General features: G+C 57.5%; 2 protein-coding genes and 1 long non-coding RNA gene across 6 annotated transcripts in view; 1 reads left to right on the top strand and 2 right to left on the bottom strand.

Moving 5' to 3' along the window:
- Positions 1-1,786: 1,786 nt before the first annotated feature.
- On the bottom strand, positions 1,787-8,403 carry CRYBB3 (crystallin beta B3). Of its 2 annotated transcripts, none has more exons than XM_037052369.1 (6): positions 8,322-8,403; positions 6,973-7,067; positions 5,514-5,632; positions 4,503-4,635; positions 3,510-3,652; positions 1,787-2,086 (listed from the first exon to the last, which is right to left on the bottom strand). In XM_037052369.1, the coding sequence occupies exons 2-6, from the start codon at positions 7,045-7,047 to the stop codon at positions 1,921-1,923; spliced, it is 636 nt and encodes a 211-aa protein (XP_036908264.1). In that variant the 5' UTR covers positions 7,048-7,067; positions 8,322-8,403; the 3' UTR covers positions 1,787-1,920. The 2 variants fall into 2 exon arrangements, with proteins under 2 accessions (XP_036908264.1, XP_036908265.1); XM_037052370.1 differs by lacking the exon at positions 8,322-8,403 and adding an exon at positions 7,395-7,559.
- Positions 4,841-23,049, top strand: LOC118991230 (uncharacterized). The gene is made up of 3 exons (XR_005067370.1): positions 4,841-4,920; positions 15,587-15,589; positions 23,037-23,049. It is a non-coding gene; the product is annotated as an uncharacterized LOC118991230 (long non-coding RNA).
- KIAA1671 (KIAA1671 ortholog) overlaps positions 10,155-23,400 on the bottom strand; it is a 169,375-nt gene continuing 156,129 nt past the window's right edge. For all 3 annotated transcript variants that reach the window (XM_037052366.1, XM_037052368.1, XM_037052367.1), the window contains 5 exons: positions 22,251-22,425; positions 19,490-19,614; positions 17,248-17,381; positions 16,386-16,468; positions 10,155-15,203 (listed from right to left, as the gene is read on the bottom strand). In XM_037052366.1, the coding sequence (XP_036908261.1) occupies positions 16,390-16,468; positions 17,248-17,381; positions 19,490-19,614; positions 22,251-22,425 (513 nt within the window). In that variant the 3' untranslated portion in view covers positions 10,155-15,203; positions 16,386-16,389. The remainder of the gene's footprint in view (positions 15,204-16,385; positions 16,469-17,247; positions 17,382-19,489; positions 19,615-22,250; positions 22,426-23,400) is intronic.

The raw sequence follows: 23,400 nt of genomic DNA, 5'->3' as shown, positions 1-23,400 counted from the left end.
GTCCCGCCCCTTAAAAGCTGCGTGTGGCCCCTGGGGTAATTCGCAGGCACACTTTGGAAATAATACGGTCCCGTCCATATCACCGCTGTGAGCGAGTATCACACTAAAGTGAGTCCTCATCCTTTTGTTGGTGGAGGGTTGTGCTTTCAATTTGTAAAAACACAGCATCTGTGAGGAGCGGCAGAGCGGAGCGCAGCAGCACAAGGCCCGCCTGCCGGGCGGCACTCTGGGCCTCGGTTTCTCTCTCTGTGAACGAGGGTCGTCATCACGCTGTAAAGCACCCGCCCGCCCCTAATGGAGACATCGGAGGCTGTGGGGTTCAGGAGGGAGTGTTCTAGAAAAAGCACACGGCGCTCAAACCTCAGCTCTGCTGCATCCTACCTGTGCGGCCCTGGGAAAGGAATGAATGCCATCTCTGAACCTCAGTTTCCCCACCTGTTACGTAGGGTGAATGACATGCCGCTTCCCAGGGTCATCTCTGCAGGACGCTGTACAAAAAGCCCCCGCCCTGGATCTGACCTCCGGGGACATTTGTAAAGCCTGACAAGGCCTCTCTGTGCAGGGGAGGGGGTGGTCCTGGTTGGGGAAGGGGTGAGGAGGGGGTGCTGCTGACATCCACACTGGGAGCCCCTCACTACCACCCCACTGAGACTGAGGGCCCGCCCCAGCTCTCCCGTACTCACAAAGTACAAATAACTCAAAAAGATTCCTTGACTACCCATGTTTTTGTAAATACCCAGGCCGAGTTCACTGAAAATCACTGTATTTTTTGCAACGCCATCCCAAGCAGCCCCCCACTCCCAGGCCTCCCGTGCTGCAGCTGTGTGCTGCCTGCAGGGGGCAGGGAGGAGCTCTGGGCCTGACCTGTGAGCAAAGTGAGGGAAAAGAGGCAGGATCGGCGTCTGGGGGCGGGGCCCTCCCGGAGGCCAGCTGGCACCTGTCAGACAGGACAACTCTCCCTGCTCTTCCCCTGGGGCCAGAGGAGACTCACATTTGTGCCCTGCCACATGGCGTCCCCCTTGGGCCCACGAAGCCATTGAGGCTCAGAGAGGTGACAGCCTGTGGTGGGAAGTGGGGTGGGGGACTCGGTCCCCAACCTAGGCTGCAGGAGGGCTCTGGATAAGGGGACTGAGTTGCTGACTCAGGAAGAGAGCCAGTTGGGGGATGACACAGTCACGGCTCACACAGACCTCCACAGTCCCCGCAGGCCTCCCCAAGTCCCCCTCAGTCCCACGGGCTCTGCCCTTTCTGTCCACTGCTGTGTCCTCAGGCCTCCAGCAGGGCCTGGCATTCGCTGAATCAATGAATGAAAGCGACTCGACTGGCAGATAGAGGGGGAAATGATGAATAGATGAGTGGATGGGAGAAGGAAGGGAGGAGGGGAGGAAGGAAGGATTAATGGGTGAAAGAATGGATGGATGGAGAGAGCCAGGAGGGGTGGCTGGATGGAAGAATGTATGGAAGGATCGATAGAAACGTGCACAGGTGGAAGGAAGGATGCATGGATTAGTGGGAAGAAGAATACAGAAAGATGGAAGGAAGAAAGGAAGGCTGCTGGCTGGCTGGCTGGCTGGACAGACTGACAGACCACCGATGGAGACGCAGACAGGCAGATACAAGAGCTATACATGTGGTTTCGCTGGAGGGACTGGAGCCCAGGGTACAATTGCAGCTCACAGCTCTTCCCCGGGGTCTCAGAACCACCCCCAGCCCCAACCTCCCCTGGGCAGCCTCTCCTGCAGGCTCCGCCCCCAGGCCCCGCCCACTCAGGAAGTGACTGCAGACGAACATTGCAGGTGGGGGACCGGCCCCAGGCTTTATTGAGCAGGTTCTGGGGAAGGAGGGCAGGCCGGCCCTGAGGTGTCCTCTTCTTGCCCGTGCTGCCCCGCGGAGCGAGCCGGGCCCCTGGGGCGGCGCCCCTCAGCTGCTGAGGAACCCGCCCCGCTTGTGCCACTTCTGGTCGCGGATGCGGCGCACGGACTGCAGCTGCGGCTGGCTGGCGTCCCACTCGTTCCAGTGGCGGTACTCACCCCGCTCGAACACGTACTGGCGCCCGCGGTAGCCCGGGAACTCATAGCCAACCCACCTGCCGGGAGACCGAGGCTTGGGGTGAGGGCTGCCCCCTCCAGCCTCCTGCCTGCAGCCCCGCTGAGCCCTTCAAAGCCAGCACGTGTCCAGGTCCCATCTGGGCTCCCCAGTGCCCCTAGGGGTGAGTGCAAACTCTGCACCCAGCGGTTCACCAGGTCCTTCTCTACACACCTCCACCCTCATCGCTCAACATTCCTTCTTTGCACGCTTGCTCCAGCCTCTCTGATTCAACTCCCCTTGAACCTGAACTTGCACATCTCTGAGACTTTACACATGCTATTCCTTCTGCCTGACACATACTTCCTTACCTGATCCTTACACCTTTCCCTCTTTCATTCATTGTCTTTACATCCCAGTTCATTTGTCCCCTCCTCCAGAAAGCCCTCCCTGATTCCCTCATAAATCAGGAACCTCACGGGGACTCCCTGAGCCCCTCTGCCTGTCCCGTCACCACCCCGATCACAGTGATTTGTGAACACCTAGGCCCTTGTCCCTCTCCCCATCAGACTGCAAAACGCCCGAGGCTGTGCAGTCCTGGTTGCCCCACTGCTCTGCACACCCTCCTGTGCAGTAAACAGTGTTGGATAAATTATTCTCAGGGAGAGGCGGCTCCTGTCCAGTCTCACCCCCCGGATCACAAGCCCACTAGTGAGCCGTGGTCACCGACGCAGGGAAGGTGGTCCTGAGGTCGTGTTAACAGAGATAAGGAGCCTCGAAGGAGGAAAGTGATGGGCCTGCTCCCTGAGTATTACTCAGGCTGCCCCTGGAGAACCAGGGTCACCTCTTCCCCTGTTAGGAAGGACAAGGATTGTGTAGAAGAGGAAAAAAAAAATCGGAGCATCTGTATAAGAGCCCAAGGATGTTCAAAAAGGAGCAAAGATGTCCATGGGGCTAGGCAGAATTCACTTGATTCTTTAAAAAGATAGAACTTCCGCCCTGGCTGGTGTAGCTCAGTGGATTGAGCTCGGGCTGCGAACCACGCGATCGCGGTTCGAGTCCCAGTCAGGGCACATGCCTGGGTTGCAGGCCAGTTCCCGGCAGGGGACTCACGAGAGGCAACCATACATTGATATTGCTCTCCTTCTCTCCTTCTCTTCCTCTCTCAAAATAAATAAATAAAATATAAATAAATAAAATATAAAAAAAAATAAAAAGAACTTCCTATTAGATAAGGCTTCCTGGAAACCCAGTGGCACAGGAGTGCAAGTGATTGGACGAAGGCTCTCAGGAGGGGCTCTGAGCAAGGGTGGACCGGACCCAGCAGCAGCAGCAGCAACTCAAATGCAGGGCCCCCGGACTAGAGGTGCGGGGAAACACCAGCTGACCAGGGGACAGTGAGCAGACACCCACTTTGGAGCCAGGGGCGTGACGGGCTGGAGGATGGGTGGGGCAGGGGCAAGAGTGGGCGTGGGGTCCCTTACGTCCCGTTGACGGCCCGGACGCTGGCCACCCGGTCCTGGAAGCCATGAGCCCAGAGGCTTGGCACGTCATCGTCCACTATCTCCATCTTGCGGCCACCGAAAGCTGGGCTCTCAAACAGATGAAGCTTGTGATCCGGGCCGTCCTGGGGAGCAAGGTCCTGGTGTGAGGCGGCCGCTCCCGTGCCCAGAGTAGGGGTCAGGTGGGCTCCAGGCTCAGGGAAGGGTCGAGTCGCCACAAAATAATGCCCACCCAGAGCTCCCTTCCCGAGGGAGGGGATGCTGAGATTCCTTCACCCCCAAACCCACTGCAGCAGGGATGAGGGCTTGGGGGGTCCTCCAGAGCTGGCCTCCTTAGGAACCTAAATCCGTGAAACCAAGAAAGGCCCTTTCGGGTCTCACTCAACACTAACAGCAGAGAGGAAAACTGAGGCATGGAGGGGGTAGAAGCAGATCAAAATTAGTAACGTAGGAGCCTTCCTTCTGTACTAAAACTGACTCTGATGTGGTCTCCCCAGCTTTCCCCGCCCATGACTGTGAGAGGAGGCGGGGCTAGAGCAGCTGTGAGCGAGGGTAGTAGGTGGGGGACAAGAGCAACATTTTAAGTATCACATGGGCCGAATCCCTTTCAGGTGTTTGAGAAACACAAGCAAAGAACCTGAGCTGCTTTGCAGTTACTTTCTGAAGCTAAGTTCCAGACTGTGTATTTCTTCGACCATAGTATCGATCTGAGACAGGGCTGGATAGCTCAGCATTTTAATAGGGTTCCGGGGGGAGGGGGGACAGTGCCCTGCTGCCTCATCCAGGATGTGACTCCTGATGTTCTGACCCCCAGCCTAGGGACCATCCAATCAGCCAACCCTATCATTTGGGTAAGAAACAATGAGGACCCTTCCCAGGCCAGGTCCACACCTTCCAAGGCCTTGGCCCAGCCTTGAACCCAGCTGGCCTGCCCCACTTCTCAGAGCTCCCTGAAGGGGGCAGCACTGTACTCACAATGTGCAGAGGCCGGAGGGACAGGAGGCTGTCACTGTGGTGGCTGTTGGACCAGGCGTCCCAGCGAGGGTAATCCCCCTTCTCCAGGACATACTGCTCCCCACGGAAGGCCCTGCGCTCGAAGGCCAGCCACCTGCAGGAGCACCGAGGCCTGGTTCACCTCTGCTGCAGGTGAGCCCAGAGCACACAGCTGCTGACCTTTGACTTCACACCCTCCTGCCAGTCCTATTCCTGATCCTGGGTCCTGCTATTGAAGGACCTGCTGGGACATACTGGGAGCTGAGCTTCCAGCCAGAAAACCATCCCAGGAAGTAGCACTGAGGAGCCGTTTTGCGTGTGGCCTCTGTGCAGGGCGCTCTGACTCTGAAAAGTCCTTCGTGCGACGTCTGGTGCACAGTGTTCCTTAGACGACTCCTTAGTAGCATTGTCACCACCTACATGTGTCACTCTGTTCATTTCACACAGCCTCTCTCTGAAGTATGTCCTGTTGTTCTGCCCATTTGACAGATGGGGAAACAGAGGCCCAGAGGGTGAACATCTTGTCCAGGATCACGCAGGTGGTTAGTGCCAGAGCCTGGACTTTCAATCCAAGGCAAGAGCTGGGTCTGGCTGGGACACCTGCTTGCTGTAGGGACATGGACCTGACACTTAAGCACTGTGGCCTCAGTTTCTCCACCTGTTCAATGGGGATGAGACTGGCAGGTCTCTCCTGGGCAGTGGTGAGGATTCAGGACCATGACACATGTTACACCGCAGATGGTACGATCATTATTGAAATGATGCTGATTAAACCCTGCCTGTCAGCACTGACCTAGGGGCTGGGCTGTCCTGTGTTCTCTTTCCACCACACCCTGCTGTTCACCATGGACATGAGAGATAGACCCGGGCCAACTCCCTCATTTTATAGGTGGGAAAACTGAGGCTGCCACAACAGATCTGGAGCTTGAACCTGGGCCTCCCGACTCCCAGAAGGCTCGGGCTGTGAGGAGGGGCAGGAGTCCAGGTACTCACGGCCCCGACTCCACTTGGATGGAGCCCACTTTCTCCAGCAGGCTGTCGGTCAGGTTGGGGCACTCAGCTGAGAGCTCGCACCGCTTGCCCTGGAAGTTCTCCATTTCATACACGGTCACCTGGAACGGCAGAGTCCTGCGTGTCACAGTGGGGTTCCCAGTCCCAATCCCTGCCCTGCACGGCCCCCCGTGGGGCAAGGAGGGAGGTACAATCACCAGCTCCAACAGCTCAGTCTTGTACCAGCCTGGAGCCAGCACCTCTGCAGGCTTGCACTGCCCCCTGGTGTTCATGGAGGGGACTGCCGCAAGGAACCTTAAACCCGGATTGTCCCTTTGGAGGAAGGAGCCAGCCTGGAACCTTAATAGAGTGAAATGCCCCCAGGAAGGGACAGGAGGGAAATGAAGCCACTTGCAACCAGGAGGGAATGTAGACCCTGTTCTAAACTTTGTAATCAAGGCCAGAAATCTATATTTTCCTTAATGTGAAATATCCCCTTTTTACGAAGCCCGTGCAGGATGGACGAATTACCAGCTTGCAACCTCTGGGCTGGCTTCCGCCTGCCCCAGGCCCAGGGGGTGGAGTGGGGCTGGAAGGGGCTGCAAAGGCAAAGGGAGGTGCTGCCTGTCCCCTCCTGGAAGCACAGACTGTCTCTGTAGGAGGCCCTTGAGGGACGCCTGCTCAGAAAGGGTGGGTCACTTGTCCAGGTTCATTAAGTCAGCAGCTCCTTTGGCCCGTGCACTGGAGTGGGTGGGGCAAGGCCCACAGATGCCAACAGGAGGCAGGGAGGCCCAGAGCGGCACCCGCCTTCCCGCTGGGCAGCTGCCTCCAGGGGTGTGCCAAGGCCCTGAGAGGCCATTAGATGACACGGCACCCCTCTCCCCAAGGTGGAAACTGGGGGCCTGCAGGGCACGGCTAGGTGACATCACCTGTGGGTCAGCCCAGAGCCAGGCAGGCCTCTCTGTGGCTCTTCTCCTGCCGTCTCCCCCAATCTGGTTAAAGTCCCCAGCACATCCTCAGAAATGCCCCTGTCCCCAGGTATCTCTGGAATCAGCCCATCCTTGGGCAGTCTGGGATCAGAGCCCCCAAGGACAGCTTAGAGAGGGCAGAGCTGATAAATCCCAACCCTGAGGGCTGGCATTGCCGATGGCGCTTGCACTGAGCACACGTCAACTCTGGGGCTAAGGAGCATGGGCATCGCTCCAGAGTTAAAGATGGGGCGGTTGAGGCCCAGAGAGGGCTGGGGATGGGACCAGGGTCCACACGGAGTCAGTGCCAAGACCCCTGAAGCTGCCTCTGTGCCTGGGGAGGGTGTGTGTACCCAGGTGCAGTGAAGTCATGAAACAAATTCATGGCCGAGAAGTGAGGGGTCCTCCTGGCCCTGTTGGCTCCTTTCTGGAGTGAAGCTGACCCCGAGGTCTAGGACTAGCCCTGGGCCCAGAGCCCCCAGGCCCTTCCTTACCTTGTAGCTGCCCCCAAGGCCTCCATGGCTCTTGCCAGCGGCAGCCCGCTCCGGCGCTCCGTGCTGCTCTGCCATCCCCCTGGGGACCCGTCCGGCTTCAACCAAAGGAGGAGAGTCAGCAGGTCTTTTTGAGGGTGGGCTACAGAACCTTGCTGCTTATGGGACGTGGTCATTGCTCACGGACTACATTCCGTCTTTCAGTCATTCAACAAACACCCTCTGAGCACCACCCATGAGCCCACCATGGGTCAGTAGGACCAGAATTGCCATTTTGCAGACAGCAACCCCGAATCCCAGTTAGGTGAGGTCACCTCCCTGAGACTGCGGTTGGGCCTGGCTCTGAAGCTCATGCCCTTCACCCACACCCAACTGCTCCCCCAAACCAGGGTTCTTGGGGTTCTGTGCAGACATTGCCTCCGGACCTGGTCGGAGGGCAGGCTTCAGGGGTTCCTCTGCAGGAATCGCTCCCACCCCCCACCCCTAGGCTGCAGTCCTTTGTCCACTCATCGCTCGGTTCACCAGCTTCTGTGAGCACCTGCTCAGGGCCTGGCCCTGGGCTGGGTGACCGGGAAAAACAGGAGGCCGCAGGCTGGTGGGAGAGGGACAGACAGACAGATATCCTGAGAAAGCGTGATGCAGTACCAGGTCCTGGGACACCTGCTCCAGCCCAGGTTCCATTCATTTGCTCATGCATTCTGTGTGTACGTCAGTACAAGAAACACAGACAGGGCTCCCCTCACGCCTACGGGGACTGGAACACATAGCTCAGGCCGTCACAGTCACGTGGGCAGGTTCTCCTGTCCACCGCACACACACACACAGACACATGGGCCTGGGCTCCGGTTTATTGGCACAGGTACCTGCATGCACACGCAGGCTCCCACGGTCACTGCATACAGTCACTTCTCACCTGCTGCAGGATGACTGCCTCTCTATCTGTCTCTCTGACACACACACACATGTTCATCTCAGACATCCACAGTACACCCTGCACCCAGCTGCACACAGCTGTGTAGCCCATACAGGCCTGAGGGTGCACAGCCTGCTGGCTGGCTGCCCGGCCCAGGCCCAGTCCGGCAGGAACCAGGGCCTGGTCTGGCTCAAGGAAGACTCTCAGAAGACACAGCAGTCCCCAGACGTGCCCACTCACCTCCCTCATCTTTGCAGGCTCCCCGTCCTAAGCCCATGCCCAGGGGCTCATCCCTAGACACCGCCCTCTGGGCTCACACCAGGTGGATCCCCAGTTCAGGCAGAGGCCAGCTCTGCATGCCTCAGGGGGCCACCCCAGGTCTGGGCCTGCTGGGGCAGCTCTTGCCTCCCCACCCTGCCCCATTTGCCCCACAACGAACCTGTTGCTGCTGTCCCGGGAAGAACAGAGAAGCCAGCGTCGCCTGCAGACAACCCCCCTTTGCAAGGAGCATCCTATTTATGGGTGATTTCAGACAGCCCAGCACATCCCAGCCTGCTGACGCAGCGGCCTGTCCACCCGATTCCATTCGGGCTATTTCACTCCAATGACGGGCCCAGGGAGGCCCCAGGGCCTGTGCCCTCTCAGCCATGGCCTCTGACCACGTCCCAGGAGCAGGCAGACCTCACGGGCCTTGTGGGAAGCCTCATGGCACCAGGAACCAGCTTGGGGGTGGGGACAGGAAATTCCCCAGTGACCACCCCCACCCCTTTCTTTGGCTTCTTGGTGCCACCTGTTCCTACTGAGATGTCCCTCACCCTTGGAAAGGCTCCAGTTCTTGGAGTGAGGGACTCCAAACCCCTCAATTCTCCCATGTGCCCTCTGCCTAAATTGTTAAGTCAAGTTCACCCTAAACTGAACTTCCAAAGTGGGTCTAACTCCATCCAACCATTTCTGTGGGATGCTGTACCAGACTCACCCAAGATGGGTTTTTTCCATATAAAAGGCATGTACAAATGACAGCTACCAATTATTGAAGACCTACTGTGTGCAGGTCCCTGTGCCAGCTTTGCAAGCATTGTTTATTCCCCAGTCAGCCCTCTCCAGGGGATCAGGATCCTATGTCACAGGCGGTTGGGAAACTGCCTTCAGAGAGGGGAAGCCACATCCCCGGGGCACACGGCAGCAGGGGGGGGGGTGCGGCTCCCGGTGACCACGACTGCCCCCTTATTTATGACTGAAGAAGTACAGCCATGCATTTAAGTGTCTAGCGGTGCCAGCTGGCCCGTGACAGGCCTTTAATACTGATTAATGCACGAACAAACTGAGGAACAGGAAGTGAACTGTTAAGCCCCAGGGTTTTTTGTTGCTATTTTTGGCGAAAATCCTCAACTCTGCCTAAAACCGGTCACCTCACACCTCTGAGATGTTGCTACGACGCTGGGTGACAGGTGGGTCTGTTGTAGCCTTGGGTGAGTCACAGAGGGCTCAGACCGCGGACGGTCACCTCTTCAGGAAACGGCCACCTCTCTACTCGGGTCATTGACGGGTCACGGAAGCAAAGCCCTCTCGGCACAGCCGATCACTTTCCTACTTTTGTTCACGGAGCATCTGCCCGTCACGGACAGTTTGGACCGAGGTCGGGGGGGCCTTCCTGGGGTGGGTGTGTCATGGGGGCCGAGTTGGCTTTGCCCCTTAACTTGGGAGGCAGCCACCACCTGCTGTGGATGGAAAGGGGGAGACAGAGGTGGGGACAGCCTATGTGAGAACGTGACTCCCTCCCTTCAGATCCTCTAGCATCGCGAGGACCTACTATGCGCCCAGCACTGCTGCATTTCCTTCACCCAGGGTTCCCAGCCTCGGCACTGCCGCTGCCGCCGCCCGGGGCCAGCCCACCCAGTGCATTGTGGGATGTTGAACAGCATTCCTTGCCCTCCTCACGGCAACAAAGTGTCTGTTGCCAGATGTCGTCGGGGAAGCGCCATCAACCCGTGAGAACCACTGTCCAGAAGTCTTGCCCGCCAGTGTCGCTATCCCACCCCCATTTTAGAGAACCAATGCTCAGAGAGACCCCATGGCCAGGATGCAGCCGAATGAGGGCTCTATACCACCCTGAGCGGGAAGCCTGCTCTGTGCCCACAGGCCCCTCTCCCGGGACCCCAGCCACCCCCTCCCGCTGCCTGGAGCCCAGCTCAGCCCAGACCAGAGACCGACCCCGCGGGTGACGGCGGCTTGCACAGGAGCCCGTTCGCTTGCACACCGGCACACCAGCATCTCCAACGCAACTTGCATCAAAGCTTTATTTGCTATTTCCAGAGTGCGAATGCAACGTCTCTGTACATGCAGAGGTCATCTGGTTTCGTGGCAGTCGACTAGGTCCCCAGCTGCTCTTGATGTGCGCGTGAAACCTCTTTGCCGTTACAAAATATAAAAGCACTTGTCGACGCCCAATACTCTGGGAGGTCCAGGGAGCCCCGTGGTTTCAACGCTAAAAATATAGGCATTTTTCTAGGTGAAGTCTCAGTCACGTGACTCGAGGTTCTCTCCGGGATTGGATAAAGTGCCGCCGGCCTGCCCTCCGCGCCCAACTGCCAGGGCTGGGGCGCTCTCAGTCCGCACGAGTCCCAGCAGGCGGGAGGCTGAACTGCCCTGCACACAGCCTCTGGTCCCTTCTCTGTTGTGAGTCCATACCCGATGAAGGGACCCAGCAGGAAGGCCAGGAAAATATACAGTATATGCAGAAATATCCCCATCCCCCCGCCTTACAAAGCATCTGGGGATCAAAATCCCAGAGGGAGTGACGACTTGCAGAATATTGGTGTGCCTGAAGGAACAGCGTGGTACGAAACACCTTCCATAACACAGGACGTCCCTTCCGTGAGTCCCCTATTTACAGGATCGGTAAGGCCATGTGGAATAAGGCCATCAGAAAGCTGAAATACTTCTTGGACGATGGCGTATTTCTGAGCGGGTGTGGCGCCACCAGAGACGGTCAGAAAAGTGTCTGTCTGATTCGTGGAAGACTTCGAGGCACCAGCTACAGGGCAGCTATTGCAGGAGAGCCTGGGAGGGTGGGGGGAGGGACTCAGAGGGTACCTTGCCAGAAACCTCAGGCCGACTTTCCGGAACCTGGCTTTTCTGTCCCGCTCCCTGCAGGGACCAACCCAGGCAAAAGCAAGACACCTCGAGAGGGGAGGAGGGGGCAAAGGGAGAGACAGGCATACAGACTGGCTAAGGGCATGCACATTCATGCCAAAGGGCTCCATCCCCACAACCTCACTGGCTGGGAATCCAAACAAGGATGCTCCTCCTGGCTTCTCAGCACGGAGTTCGGGATGCACAGCTCCCTACGGGAGTGGAGCCCCAGGGAGAGCCCCTGCCAGGGGTCCAGCGGGTCCAGCCCGCATCACGTGGCTCCGTCTACCTAATTGTTGTCCCTCTGACCCCTGGCATTGTGATGCCCCTGGGTGTTGGCTCCGCCAATTTAACACGTGGAGGAGGAGGAAAGGCACAACGAGAGAGGAGGTGGTCCCTCCCTCCCTGAGGTGACTTGCCACAGCTTCACTGTGGGGTGCGGGGGGCAGTATTCTCCACTAGAGAGCGCTTTTCTCCCGCCTCCCCACCTCCGCTCAGGCTCATCTGGAAATGCTAGTTCATACAAACTGAGTCATCTAGCTGCCTGTATTAGGGCACAGGGCTTTGTGGGAGGGACCACGGGGACTGGGGGGGGAGACGCAGAGACTGGTGAGGGCGGGGCAGGCTCGAGAGCCCTCTCCTTGGGTGGACGCTGTCTTCCACGCGGGACGGAGACCCCGAAAGGGAGCGTTTAGTGCAGGTGACCCGAGCACACACCTGTGGACTTTGGGCTTTTCGATGACACCCAGCTCCTGGGGAAACCCGGGCGCCGTGATGGGAAGACTGAAAGTGTGTGTGTGGACAGGGCAGCGACCAGCACCCGGCTGGGGTGGCTGAGGTCTCTCCTTTAGGAAGTCACGCCAAGGGGGGTTGAAATCCCTCGCACAACCTGTAAGGTTTAGGGTCTCAGGCTGACGCCTAGGGCTGGCCTCACTTCCCGGGATGCACAAGAGAAAACGCATTTGTCCGGAACCACATGACTCGGCTTGTCCCTCTGGACAACACCCCCAACTGACTGTCTGTCCCCCAAGTCCTAGACAACCCGAGAATGGCAGGTCACCATCCAAACACCGGGAGGCTCATCCTGTCCCAGAAGTTCCCCGGTGGCACCGGGCAGTCTTCTGCAAAACTGCTTCCTGAGGCCTTGCCAGGGGCGTTCACAGGCCAGCGGCCTCTGTTTCCCTGGGCAAGAGACCACGAAGGGGGTCTACTGGAGGGAAAAAGATACAGGCTTATCAAAAGATCCTCTGTCAAAATGCTGACGTGCCAAGGGTGTGTGTGAGTGGGTGGAGGGAGGGGGAGAGAGACAGACAGACAGGGTGAGGGGCGAGCAGAGACCATACACCATCGCCATGCGCTTTCTGTGTAAGACCCTCATTGGAGGAGAGCCAAAGGCCCAGAGGAGGCAGGTCAGAGGACAGGGGACTAGATTGCATACAGATGATTAAGGCATATTAAGTTCGTTTAAAAGGAGACAGGTTTCCAAAGATGACTCCAGGCTAACTTGAGAAACTAGCAGGCAAACCCGTGCTTTGTCCTGAAGAGCTTGCCCAGTTTTGGAAGGGGAGAAGCCCGTGCCCCCGGCCCAGCTCTCTGCAAAGGCTCTGGGCACCGTCCATCCCTCCTGACCTCGCCACACCGGGCTGGCAGGGAACCTGCATGGGGAAGCCATCTACCGTGGTCATCTGCCCTGGGGTGGGGGGGTGAGGCTGCCAGAGGTGAAGGAAAGCAAGGAGGATGTTTAGGGCTTGCTCTAGTCAGTGTAAAGGGGCGGACTTTGTATGTCTTCATCTCCAAGGAATTAACTGGCTCTTAATTTCCAGTCAAGATTTGTTTCGGGGGGGGGGGCGAGGGGGATGGTTAGGCAAAAGAGCTCCAGGTCAATCTCATTGCCGAGTGTTTTTCTTTCCTGCCGGATCAACTTGGGCTGAAACAAGACTCGTTCAGAATGGAGAGCTGTGCGCGGTGAGCACCGGTACACTCGCCAGAGAGAACAGGTCATTTCCTAAGGCAGCCTGAGAGGATGCCAAGGGGCCCTTCCCACTCCAGAAAGACAAAGAAAGCAGCGGCCACGAAAGGAAGTCAGGACACCAGCAGTGTCCTATAGGGGACTACGGACCTGCAGGGCCACCACATCCACTGTTATAAAACAAGAAATGGGCCTTAAACAAATAACCACAAAAGGCAACTGAAGCAGTTCCTGGAGCCAGGAAATCCCCAAGTGGCCAGAGAGAAGTGATCAACCCCTTACTTAGGGAATGAAGAGAACACAACTATTACAGAGTGAGGCCCGCCCTCCAGACACAGATGCAGGGGGCGCTTCCAGGTGCACCAGGCTGGGGGGGGGGGGTGACAGGGTCCGACCAGTGCCCATCAGTAAGCGGTCCAAGCGGGGCCGCAGGACTCAGGGAGGGCGGCTCCCGTCCCTGTCCGTGGTGCTGACGCCCGGCCACTCTCCAGGCAAAGGCGGGAGAAACGAGACTCCTCTCCGCCCCAACGCCCGCCCGGCCCTCCAAGAGAGGAAAGTGGTGGGAAAGGGAGATGATGGACAAAGGAAGGTGGGCAGACAAACAGAGACTCTTGGAGAGGTGGCGGGAAGAAGGGAGTCTTGGACGCCATGGGTAAACCATGAATTTATGAAAGACTCGCACCTTTTGGGAAGTTGCAGGGGTGAGGGGCACGTGTGTGCCCCCCACTTCCACATCTAGCCAGCGCTGTGCATGCACCCATTAGGAAACTGAGCCCCAGGGCCCCTCAGCAATCACAGGTGGCCCCACGAACTGCCTGAGCATCCTTCTCACCGGTGGGCGTCTCCCAGGTAAGATTGGCACAAAGTGTATGGCAACTCCAGGCATGGCAGGTGGCCAGCCAGGCATTTCTGGGATGTGTGTTGGGGCCTTGGGCTTCACAGGTGGAAAAGGCTGGTGCTGAGGATTTCCAAAAAAGGACAGGGTAGAGACAGCAAGGGGAGAAAAAGGCGAGGCAAACCTTACACATCATTACCTAGGATCTAGCACTTCTGTCCAGAGTCCCCCTCGTCTGGCAGGGACGGGGGCTCTGGAGAGAAGCCCCCTCCAGAGAAGAGCTTTCGGCACGACCCCGCCTTCCTTTATGTGGCCCTAAAAAGAGCACGTGGTCAGGGGAGCTCAGCGGGGGTTGGTAGAGGAAGAGGCGAGAAGAAACAAAAGAACCTCGTAGGGATGTGTTCCAAGGCCGACGTGGACAGGATCTCTGCACCCGCAGCTCGGGGGGCATTCAAACACAGCTCTGGAGAAAAAGACGCGCAGGGTGGGAAAGGCACTGCCGTTTGGGCTGCGGTGTATGAGCCCTTGAGGTCAAGGGACAAAGGTTGCTCCACAGAAATCAGAGCGCGGAAAGAAGAGAAACCAGGAGCCGATATGCGAACCGCTGGAGTTTTGAAGACGCCTGGACAGGGGTCAGATAACCTGAGATGATCAGATGCTTCCGGCAAAGCAGCCCCACCTCTCTCCTCCCGCTCGTTACCATAAAAACATACATACATAGCAAACTTCAAGAGGGGGTTGGCTGATTATTGCTCTGTCACCTTCTGAAGCAAACAGAGGTGACACACGACACAAGAGGGCCACTGCGCACGGAACCCCACTGGAAGGCTAACTATAAGGGTGGGCACGTTTGAGCCTCGGAGCTGCTGATCCTTCGAGAGAGAGATGGAACTCGCCAAAAAGTCATGGAACGCCCCCGGCCCCAGGGAACTGCCTTGCACACAATTTGAGCAGGAGACCAAAGTCCTCTTGGACAAGACCTGCCCTGGGGTGGGGGAAAGAGGGGCCTTGGCGACTCCGGTGTTGTCCAGAACCTTGGGAGACGATCCAGCCTGACACCCGCATACCTGGAGCTGCTGCTGAGTGGGAAGACCCACGTTTTTTACGTAACCCCCACCCCCAACCACCAGCGTGGGTGTTTCTGGGTGGCCTGGCTTCTCTCCCAGGCCGAAGCGCTGTCCAGGGAGACGAGTGGGTGCTGAGGAGGACTGGCCTTTCCACCCCGGTCCGGGGGCGCCTGTGGAGTGGTGCGGTGTGGCACCTTGGACCACCGGAAGGGCCCCGGCAGGGAACCATTGTGCGGGCAGGAACGGCAGCAGCGTGGCCTCGTCTTGGGGGTTGTGACAGTTAAGGCTTCTGTTCATTACATGTGGCAGTGACCCTGTCTGGAGAGGAAGGAAAAGTCCCATCAATAGGGGGCAGGTGGCCCAGTCTCTCTCTACCACCGAGCCTTCGAACCTTCTGTGGCATTCCCCACGCTGGCCGCCCCCCAGCCATGGGCTGGGAAGGACCACGTGGGCTTTTCGTTGCTGCTGGTTTGTCTTCTGAGGGGTGGGGTGAGGAAGGTGGCGGGCGGCTGGAGGCCATGGAATGAGTGTGACATCTAGAGACTGGCCAGGGCTCCAGCCTCAGTGTCCTCCAATGGATTACGGAGGCTTGACTGCGATACCACGCACACAGCCCTAAACACAGAGTAAACGCAGGCTCCGACCCCTTATCCAGAACCGTCCAGCACAGATTTACCGCAGGAGTGGGAGCTTTTTTGGAGCTGGTGATGCACAAACATGCACACCTATATGTGGATGTATCATGTAACATATGTGATGCCCGCATGACCAAGCACAGCATGTGCCTGTAGTGTGACGCACACGTGTTCCTGTTGAGTGGGGGGAACGATCTAAACGGCACGGACTCCTTGCTGTCTGTCTGGATTCCAGGTTTGTGGACAAGGGGCGGGGCTCTCAGGCACAGCTCACGTCAGAGCCGATGCTTCTGGAGTGTGGACAGGGTGGTCCCCGCCCGGGCCTCACAGGAAGCACGTGCGGGGCTGCCCCAGTGAGCCCTTGGGACCACGGGGCCCTCTGGGTGCTGCTACCCCCTCCACAGATGGGGAAACTGAGGGGCAAGATGCTCAGTGGTCTGGGCCCTCCACCACGGCATCTCTGGTCATTGGCTTTTTAAATCTTTCTTTCCCACACTGTCTCCTAGTCATGTGGGTAGAATACAAATGCAGAGATTAGGCGCCTTGTGGACTGCGCTGCTCTTGGATGTGCTGTCCTCTCTCTATAAACAGGAGACAGAGACGGAGTGAGAGGGGCCCACCAGGGCCCCGGCTGCCTGGTTCCTCGCCCCCGCCACCCAGGTGGCCCAGTGGTGTTTTCACCCCTAAGAGGGAACGGACTGTTGCCAGGCTCTGTCAGGAACCCCCAACACCCAGGCCCACGGCTTTCCTTCCCTGTCCTGGGGCATGCCATCCCAAGCCTCTGACCCTGGCCCTCCACCCGCCTCCGCTAACTCCTCGAATCGCAGGCTCCGCCCAGCCCCCCCCCCCCCCGACCCCTTTGTACCTGGTCAAGCCTGATTCTCATACAGGCTTTGCCTCTTCTTGGATTTCAGCTCCTTCAGCCACTGGGGTGAGGGCTCCTCAGACCTGAAACCACACAGCCAGTGAGAGTCAAGCGTGAGCGAGACCGAGCGCACCTTGCAGGAAGCGTTGGGGGGCACCCAGCTGTCCCCCTGCTGTGCCAAGGAAGATGCTGAGCAGGGCACTCCAGGAGACAGATGAGCCCATGCCAGCGTGACGGACGAGCAGGAAACAGCCATCAGTCCACGCACCCCGCAATGGGATGTGAAATGAACCCTGGCACGTCCACTCTGTGACATAATCCGCAGCTCTAAAGTCACGCTCACATAAAATTATTTCTGTCCATCCGACCATCTGTCACCCGAGCATCCAACCATCCCTCCATCTCTCTACCCCTGGGAATGCCTGCGGCGGTTAACGCTGTGTGTCGGCCGGGCCGGGCCGTGGAGTCCAGCTACGGGGTCAGACGTCACCCTAGGTGTGTCTGTGCAGCTCTCTCCCTTTCAGATGAGATTAGCATTTGAACACGGGGACTCCGAGCCAAGCAGGTGACCCTCCACAGCCCGGTGGGCCTATCCAACAGGTGGGAGCCTTAACAGAATAAGACCGACCTCCCCGAAGAAGAAAGGATTGGGCCAGCAGACCGCCTCTGAGACCCGAGCTGCAACATCAGAGCCTCCCGGGTCTCCATCCAGCCTGCGGCCTGCTCTGCACGTCTTGGCCTTGCCCACCTCCAAACTCCCGAGAGACAATTCCTCAGTATAACTCTCTCCCTCTCCCCTCACCCCCAAGAAGTGCACCCGGAACCTGGGAGCGGAGGGGCCCTCGTCCCCAAGACCCCTCACCTCTCGTCCTTCTCCACACTGGTGGGCAGCACACGACTGCCCAGCTGGAAGGGGGACTTGGGGGTCTTGGACTGCGGGGCCCAGCCGGGCGACTCGCTGGGACTGTCCACCTCTGGCCTCTTCTGCAGCTGAGCCTGGGGAGGGAAGAGAGCCTAGTCTGTGACCACCTGTAGGGTGGGGAAGGGCCCCGTCCCGTGACACTGTCACTGCATGGTGACATGCGGGCCCCGCAGGCAGGAAACACAGGGGCAGGGGGGATGCCGCCTGACCTGGGAGGGTAAGAAACGTCAGAGGTCAGCCTTGCTGCCCGAGCGTGACCACTCGGTGCATCAACAAGGCAGCGCCAAAAGTACACACAAATTGCCTGTGGCTGAAAAGCCACCGTGTGTAGTGTCCTCGGCACGAGACAGCCCATCTCCTTTAGCTTCTGAGAGCCTCGGGGGGGAGACGCTACCAGGAGAGGCTTACCTCCATTCAGCCCCTCGCTCCTGCCTCCATTGGAACGAATTCCAGTTTTTACAATCCGATTCCCACAGGAGAAGGGCAGGGTGGGTTTCCACCCATCGGTGGGGGGCATGCTGGGAATGGAGTGACTCAGAATGGCATCCGCAGAGTTCCCTTGGGGGACCATGTGTGTGTGATGGTGGAGGGCAGCCTTTGTCTCTGACTCAGGCGGGGGACAGCCACAGCAAAGGAGGCCACGCCCTGCCACCCCCCCACCCCATCCTCCTGACAGCACAGAGTACCCAGCGTTTGGACGCCACCAGGCATGAGTTACATGACACAGGTTTCCCCGTTTTACGGGGGAGAAGCCCTAAGGCCAAAGGTCGAGCACTTTGCCCAAAGTCTCACAGTTTTCAAGAACTGGGGAGGCCCCTAGTCTTCCCACCTCTGACTTCAGGGCGCTTTCCAGAGCCAGGCAACTTCCTCCGATTGCTGACAAATGCTGAGCGTCGCCCTCGGCCGAGGGCCACCAGAGCAGAGGGGGCTGCCAGTGGCCCAGGGAGCTTGTGTCAGTGTGAATGGTCAGTGCCTTGTCCTCACAGAGCGCGGGGGCTCTGGCCTGTGTTCAGGGGCCTCGGGAGGTACTCGGGGCACCCACAGAGGCACCCCCTCCTGGAGGCAAGGCCTTCCGCTGCCTCCTGGGTTAGGCTGCCTCCTGAGGTGTCATTGCTCCCACACTTAAAAAAAAAAAATAAAGCCAGAAAGCTGCTGGCCAATGATAGCGGCTGTGAGACCTTCACGTGTCAAGGCCTGTAAAGCCAATTAGAGGGATAAGCGTGCGTCTCTGCTGTATGTTGGCTTTCTCTTGTTGTGAGAAATGACATGGAAAGCAGAACCCGTGTCCACTAAAGGAGTGGCACGCCCACGGCCCCGCCAGGGGGCTTCCCGGCTGGCACCCAGTGTCGAGGGGAGAAACCCCACAGACAGCCCGGCCACCTTCACCTCCACTTCCTCTCCAGTCAAACGGGAGGAAGGGGCTGCCTCGTGCAGCGTCGCTCGGGGCACGGGGTGCGTATGCAAGTGCACAGTGCCCGGTCCAGGATGGGGGCAAGAGGGTCCCCTCCCTCACCCAAATTAAGCACCACTGCTCCCAGGACCGTGAGAGATGATTGGTGGCCCTGGGGAGGGGAGGAGGGGGGCCGCCCTGCCCTGCCCTGGGACTCCATGGTCCAGCTGGGATTCCAGATTGGAGAGTGGGCAGTGTGGCTCTGGGGCAGACTTCCCGCGTCCTTTGGAAATGATCACCTGACGTGGGTACCGTCCCTAGCAGACTGGACTCAAGGACCTCGGGCTGCATTTATTCCCTCCTGGTCCCCTGACACCCAGCACCGGGCCTGACGCCCACAGTGAATGATCATCAGCCCCTTGACAGAAGAGGACGTCAGAGCTCAGCCAGGAGGCCTCACTGAGCATCAGACTTGGGGACAGGAAGAAACACAGGGCCGCGGGGAAAGGCACAGGAGTCCAGCTCCCGGCCCTGCGCCAAGGCCAGTGTCCTGGGTTTGATCACACACCGTGGTGTCGTGCGAGGTGTCAGCATGGGGACAAGCTGGGCCAGGGGATCTGGAGTAATTTCACAACTGCTTGTGAGTCAAACTACTTCAAAAACGAGGGAGGAATGGAGGAAGGAAGGGACTGAGTAGGGAAGGAAGGAGGGAGAGCAAGAGCCGGGGTTGCGGGGCCTGTCCTTCCTGTCCTCTGCTGCCGGTCGAGAGGCGCTCTGGGCGTGTGGTTGTACCTTCAGCGCTGCCGGGTCTACACCCGGAAACACCGGCATCCTCTGGGGGTGGCTGACGGGCGTCCCCTCGGTCCTGGGTGGCCGCTCCTCGTCATCGGACTCTTCTCTCCTGGGGGATTTCTCTTCTGTTGCAAAGAACAGGGCACTGAGGTCACTGGAAGCCACCAGGTAGGGAGCCGGGGGTCCCAGATCCTTTGTGCACGGACCCCCACGCGGTCCTCACAGGGGCTCCAAGAGAGGTGTGGCTGGGCCATTTTACAGGTGAGAATGGACTCGGGGGCGCACTTTCTTTGGCACAGCTCTTGCCCAAAGATGGCGACAGAAAGGCAAAATGGGACGGACTTCCTGCTGGGACTGGGCACAGGCAGCCTGGGCTCCTGGCTCATCCCCCGTCAGGGAAACAGAAGAGCCTCTCCGGTTGAGGCAGGAAAGGAGACAGAAGTGCCTTAGGCAGCTGGCGAGTGGGGCCAAGCTCTCAGGGAGAGTGGGGAGGGGGCCTTCTGTCTATGGAAGGGCTGCCCAGGGTCAAACCAGGAAGCCACCTGCCTTCACCCCAAGGCCCCTTTTCTGGGAACGAACCCCACTGTCACGCTCCACCTCGCAGGCGAGACTTCTGGGAGACAGACAGCAGGTCCCCGCTCCTCCAGGAGCGAGGGTGAGGTGTTCCACCCTCCTGGGAACAGGACATGGGACTGGGCACAGTGAGGGGGGCGGGGCAGGGGCGAAGCCCAGTGCTCCAGGGCTCCAGGCCAAGCAGGAAACTGGGGTGTGTCCAGAAAGTGCACCCCAGGCCTTCCCCAGCACCTGGCTGGTTCCTTGAGGCTGCGAGGAATGGGGAGGCTGCTGCCACATTCCAGTGGTGGGGTGGGGGTGGGGCGGTAATTTTATACTTTTAGGGGTGACTGTGTACTTTCGTCACCACTGTGGTCTTTACTTGCTGCAACACCTCCATACTTGCTCCAACACCTCCATACTTGCTCCAACACCTCCATGCAATTCAGCTCAGAAAAACCAGGACAGTGTACAGAGAGAAGTCTTACTCAAGGCATTTAAACATTTCCTTGAGTAACAGAAGGGAGAAGGGAGAGAGAACTCTTAGCCTATAGATGTCAGGTCAGAAGCCACGCCTCAGGAGCCACGCCCCTCAGAAACCACACCCCTCGCTTGGCTCTGAGCCTGGTCTGACTGCTTGCCATTGGCCGTGAGCATGGAGAGTAAGCAAAGTCCCTGCAGAAGCTTTTGAGAGACTACAGGCCATGTGTGAAGCACAGGGCAGCGGGAGCAGGGGGTGGGGTCATCTGCTGTGGTTTCCATTACAAGAAAAGATTTTGGTTCTTAAAACTCTTCCGTGAATCTCTATCTACAGATAATGTCTAGCCCCTTGGCCATGCACCACAGCTTCCCACGAGGTGGCCCCGCCTACTTTCTCAGCGCAGCTCCTGCCAGAACCGCAGAGGGAGGACCAAACCCCGGGGAGAGGCCATACCACACACACAAGAAGGAACACACCAAGGCACATCATACATTAGCCAAGGTTAAAATGAAGGAGAGAATCCTAGAAGCAGCAATAGATAAGGGGACAGTCACCTACAAAGGACTTCCCATCAGACTGTCAGCTGATTTCTTAAAGAGATCTTACAGGCAAGAAGGAGCTGGAAGGAAGTATTCCAACTCATGAAAGGCAAGGACCTGCATCCAAGATTGCTTTATCCAGCAAAGCTCTCATTTAGAATAGAAGGGCAGATAAAGTGCTTCTCAGATAAGGTCAAGTTCAAGGAGTTCATCATCACCAAGCCCTTATTATATGAAATGTAAAAAGGACTTAGCCAAGAAAAAGAAGATAAAAAATATGAACAGAGAAAGGACAGCAAACTCACAGTTATTAACAACCACACCTAAAACAAAAGCAATCTAAGAGGACAGCTAGACCAGGAGCGGAACCACAGAAATGGAGATCACATGGAGGGTTAGCAACAGGGGAGTGGGAGGAGAAGAAGGGGGGAGAAGGTACAGAGACTAAGTAGCATAGACAGTAGGTAGAAAATAGGTGGGAGGACAAGAATAGCATGGGAAATATAGACTCTAAAGAACTTGTGACACATGGATATGAACGAAAGGGGAGGAATGGTGGGGGAGGGGTGTACAGGGTGGAGGGGAATGAAGGGGGGAAATAGGACAACTACAATGGCATAATCAATAAAATATATTTTAAAAAATGAAAGAAAAAAATAGAATGTCCTTTCCACACCCCTGCCCTTCCATCCGTTAACATGCTGCCCAGACTACCCTTCCCGGGCCAACTTCTACCTGCCCTTTAAAATTCAGCTTAAGATCTGATACAAAATGCAGCCATAGAAATCCTTAGAGGACAATGTGTAGCTGTCCATCATTTATTAGAAGGCAAACAAGACAAATAATACAGAAGCGGATCTTTCAGCTCGAGCATCTAGCAAAAGACCAGCAAACAGACCTGAACAGTATGTAGGATGGATTTAGTAGGGATAAGAGCAGAAATCAGGAAACCCTAGTAAGTTGTGGCTTTGTCCTTTGCAAACTGCAGAGCTCCAATTAATGTATCATTCCTCAAAAAAAATTTTTTTACTTAGTTTGTAATGAGCTGTGTAGAATAAGAGATCACAGTTTCCTGGGTAATTATGTTCTAATCCCCTACAGCCTTCGACTCAGAAAGGTCTTCCAGTGCTTAACCCCCACCCTTCCCGCTGTTCACTACGGCACCGTGGAGGCCCCTCGAGGGGCGTACCTGTCGAGTCCTTGAACATCCACGTGCTGTCGGCCTCCTCTTCCAGCGGAGACCTGCTCTCTGACTCGCTCAGCCGGCTGCGCCGGAGGGAGTGCGAGATGGGAGCCCGGCGGCGGCTTCTCTTGCTGAGCTGCACCCGGGTCTTGAGGGCACTTGAGTCGAGGACTGAGGTTTGCTTTGGGAGCAGCAGGAGGAAGAGGGGGAAAAAGTGAGGAACTGTTCGCTGAGGATACCACTCAAGAGAGAGGCATGGGTAGCTTCTCCGACACACGGGATCCTATTCACGTGGCACGTGGGCCGGCATTTCTGCATTTTAATAGTAACCTAACATCCCCAGCCAAACTTTCTCCATAAAACACACCACGAGGGTGATGACTGAGGTCCTGTCTCTGGCACGCAGCGGGCACACAATGGGACTGTCTTTCCCTCCTGGTGGCATCCCAGGAGCCCATAAGCTAGAACAATGCTCAGTACACAGCAGGAGCGCCACAGACCTTTGTTGGATAGATAACCGAATGCACCACCTGATCCTCATCACCCACACCGAGTCCGTGTTTACACAGTGGGGGCCCCCATGGAGGGTGAACTCGTGTCTTCCCCCATCTCTGTCCTTACTCAGAGGTGCTGGCGAGATGCCCTGATCATACTTAAGGAGGGGAGTCCCTTGGGGGCCCTGGAGGAAGCCCTGCTCCCAAAGCAGTGGTCACCTTCCTCTGGGGGAAGCCAGGTGGCCGTCCCTACAAGTATGGGCTTGAGGCTTTACTGCCAAGAGGGCGGTCCCTTTAGTTTCTGTGGCATTTAGGGGATGCACCTTCAGGAGGGTGGGAGGGCAGCCTTCTTGTCACGGAAGGAGGATAATAAGACCTCCGTGTCTCAACCCTGGCTGGTGTAGCTCAGTGGATTGAGCGCGGGTCTGTGAACCACACAATCACGGTTCAATTCCCAGCCAGGGCACATGCCTGGGTTGCAGGCCAGTTCCTAGCAGGGGACTCACAAGAGGCAACCATACATTGATATTTCTCTCTTTCCCCTCCTCTCTAGAGATAAATAAATAAAATAAAATAAAATAAAAAGACCTCCGTGTCTCAGCAAATGACAAGGGAAATCTGCCTGGCACCTGCAGGTGGGGCTGCCCTCGGTGCGGGGAGGG

This window comes from Sturnira hondurensis, unplaced genomic scaffold, assembly GCF_014824575.4.
Source record: "Sturnira hondurensis isolate 20B ecotype Veracruz unplaced genomic scaffold, ASM1482457v3 Scaffold0007406, whole genome shotgun sequence".
Lineage (NCBI taxonomy): Eukaryota > Metazoa > Chordata > Mammalia > Chiroptera > Phyllostomidae > Sturnira > Sturnira hondurensis.
The sequence above is the reverse complement of the archived record's forward strand: the minus strand, read 5'-3'. Positions and strand labels throughout refer to the sequence as shown.

Bases quoted from the DNA above. Each gene is read 5' to 3' on its own strand.
- CRYBB3 (XM_037052369.1), bottom strand. From the start codon at position 7,047: ATGGCAGAGCAGCACGGAGCGCCGGAGCGGGCTGCCGCTGGCAAGAGC. The intron at 3,653-4,502 runs GTGAGTACAGTG...CTTGCTCCCCAG, and splicing joins CCCTCCGGCCTCTGCACATT to GACGGCCCGGATCACAAGCT. The intron at 2,087-3,509 runs GTAAGGGACCCC...GTCTCCCGGCAG, and splicing joins GTCCGGGCCGTCAACGGGAC to GTGGGTTGGCTATGAGTTCC.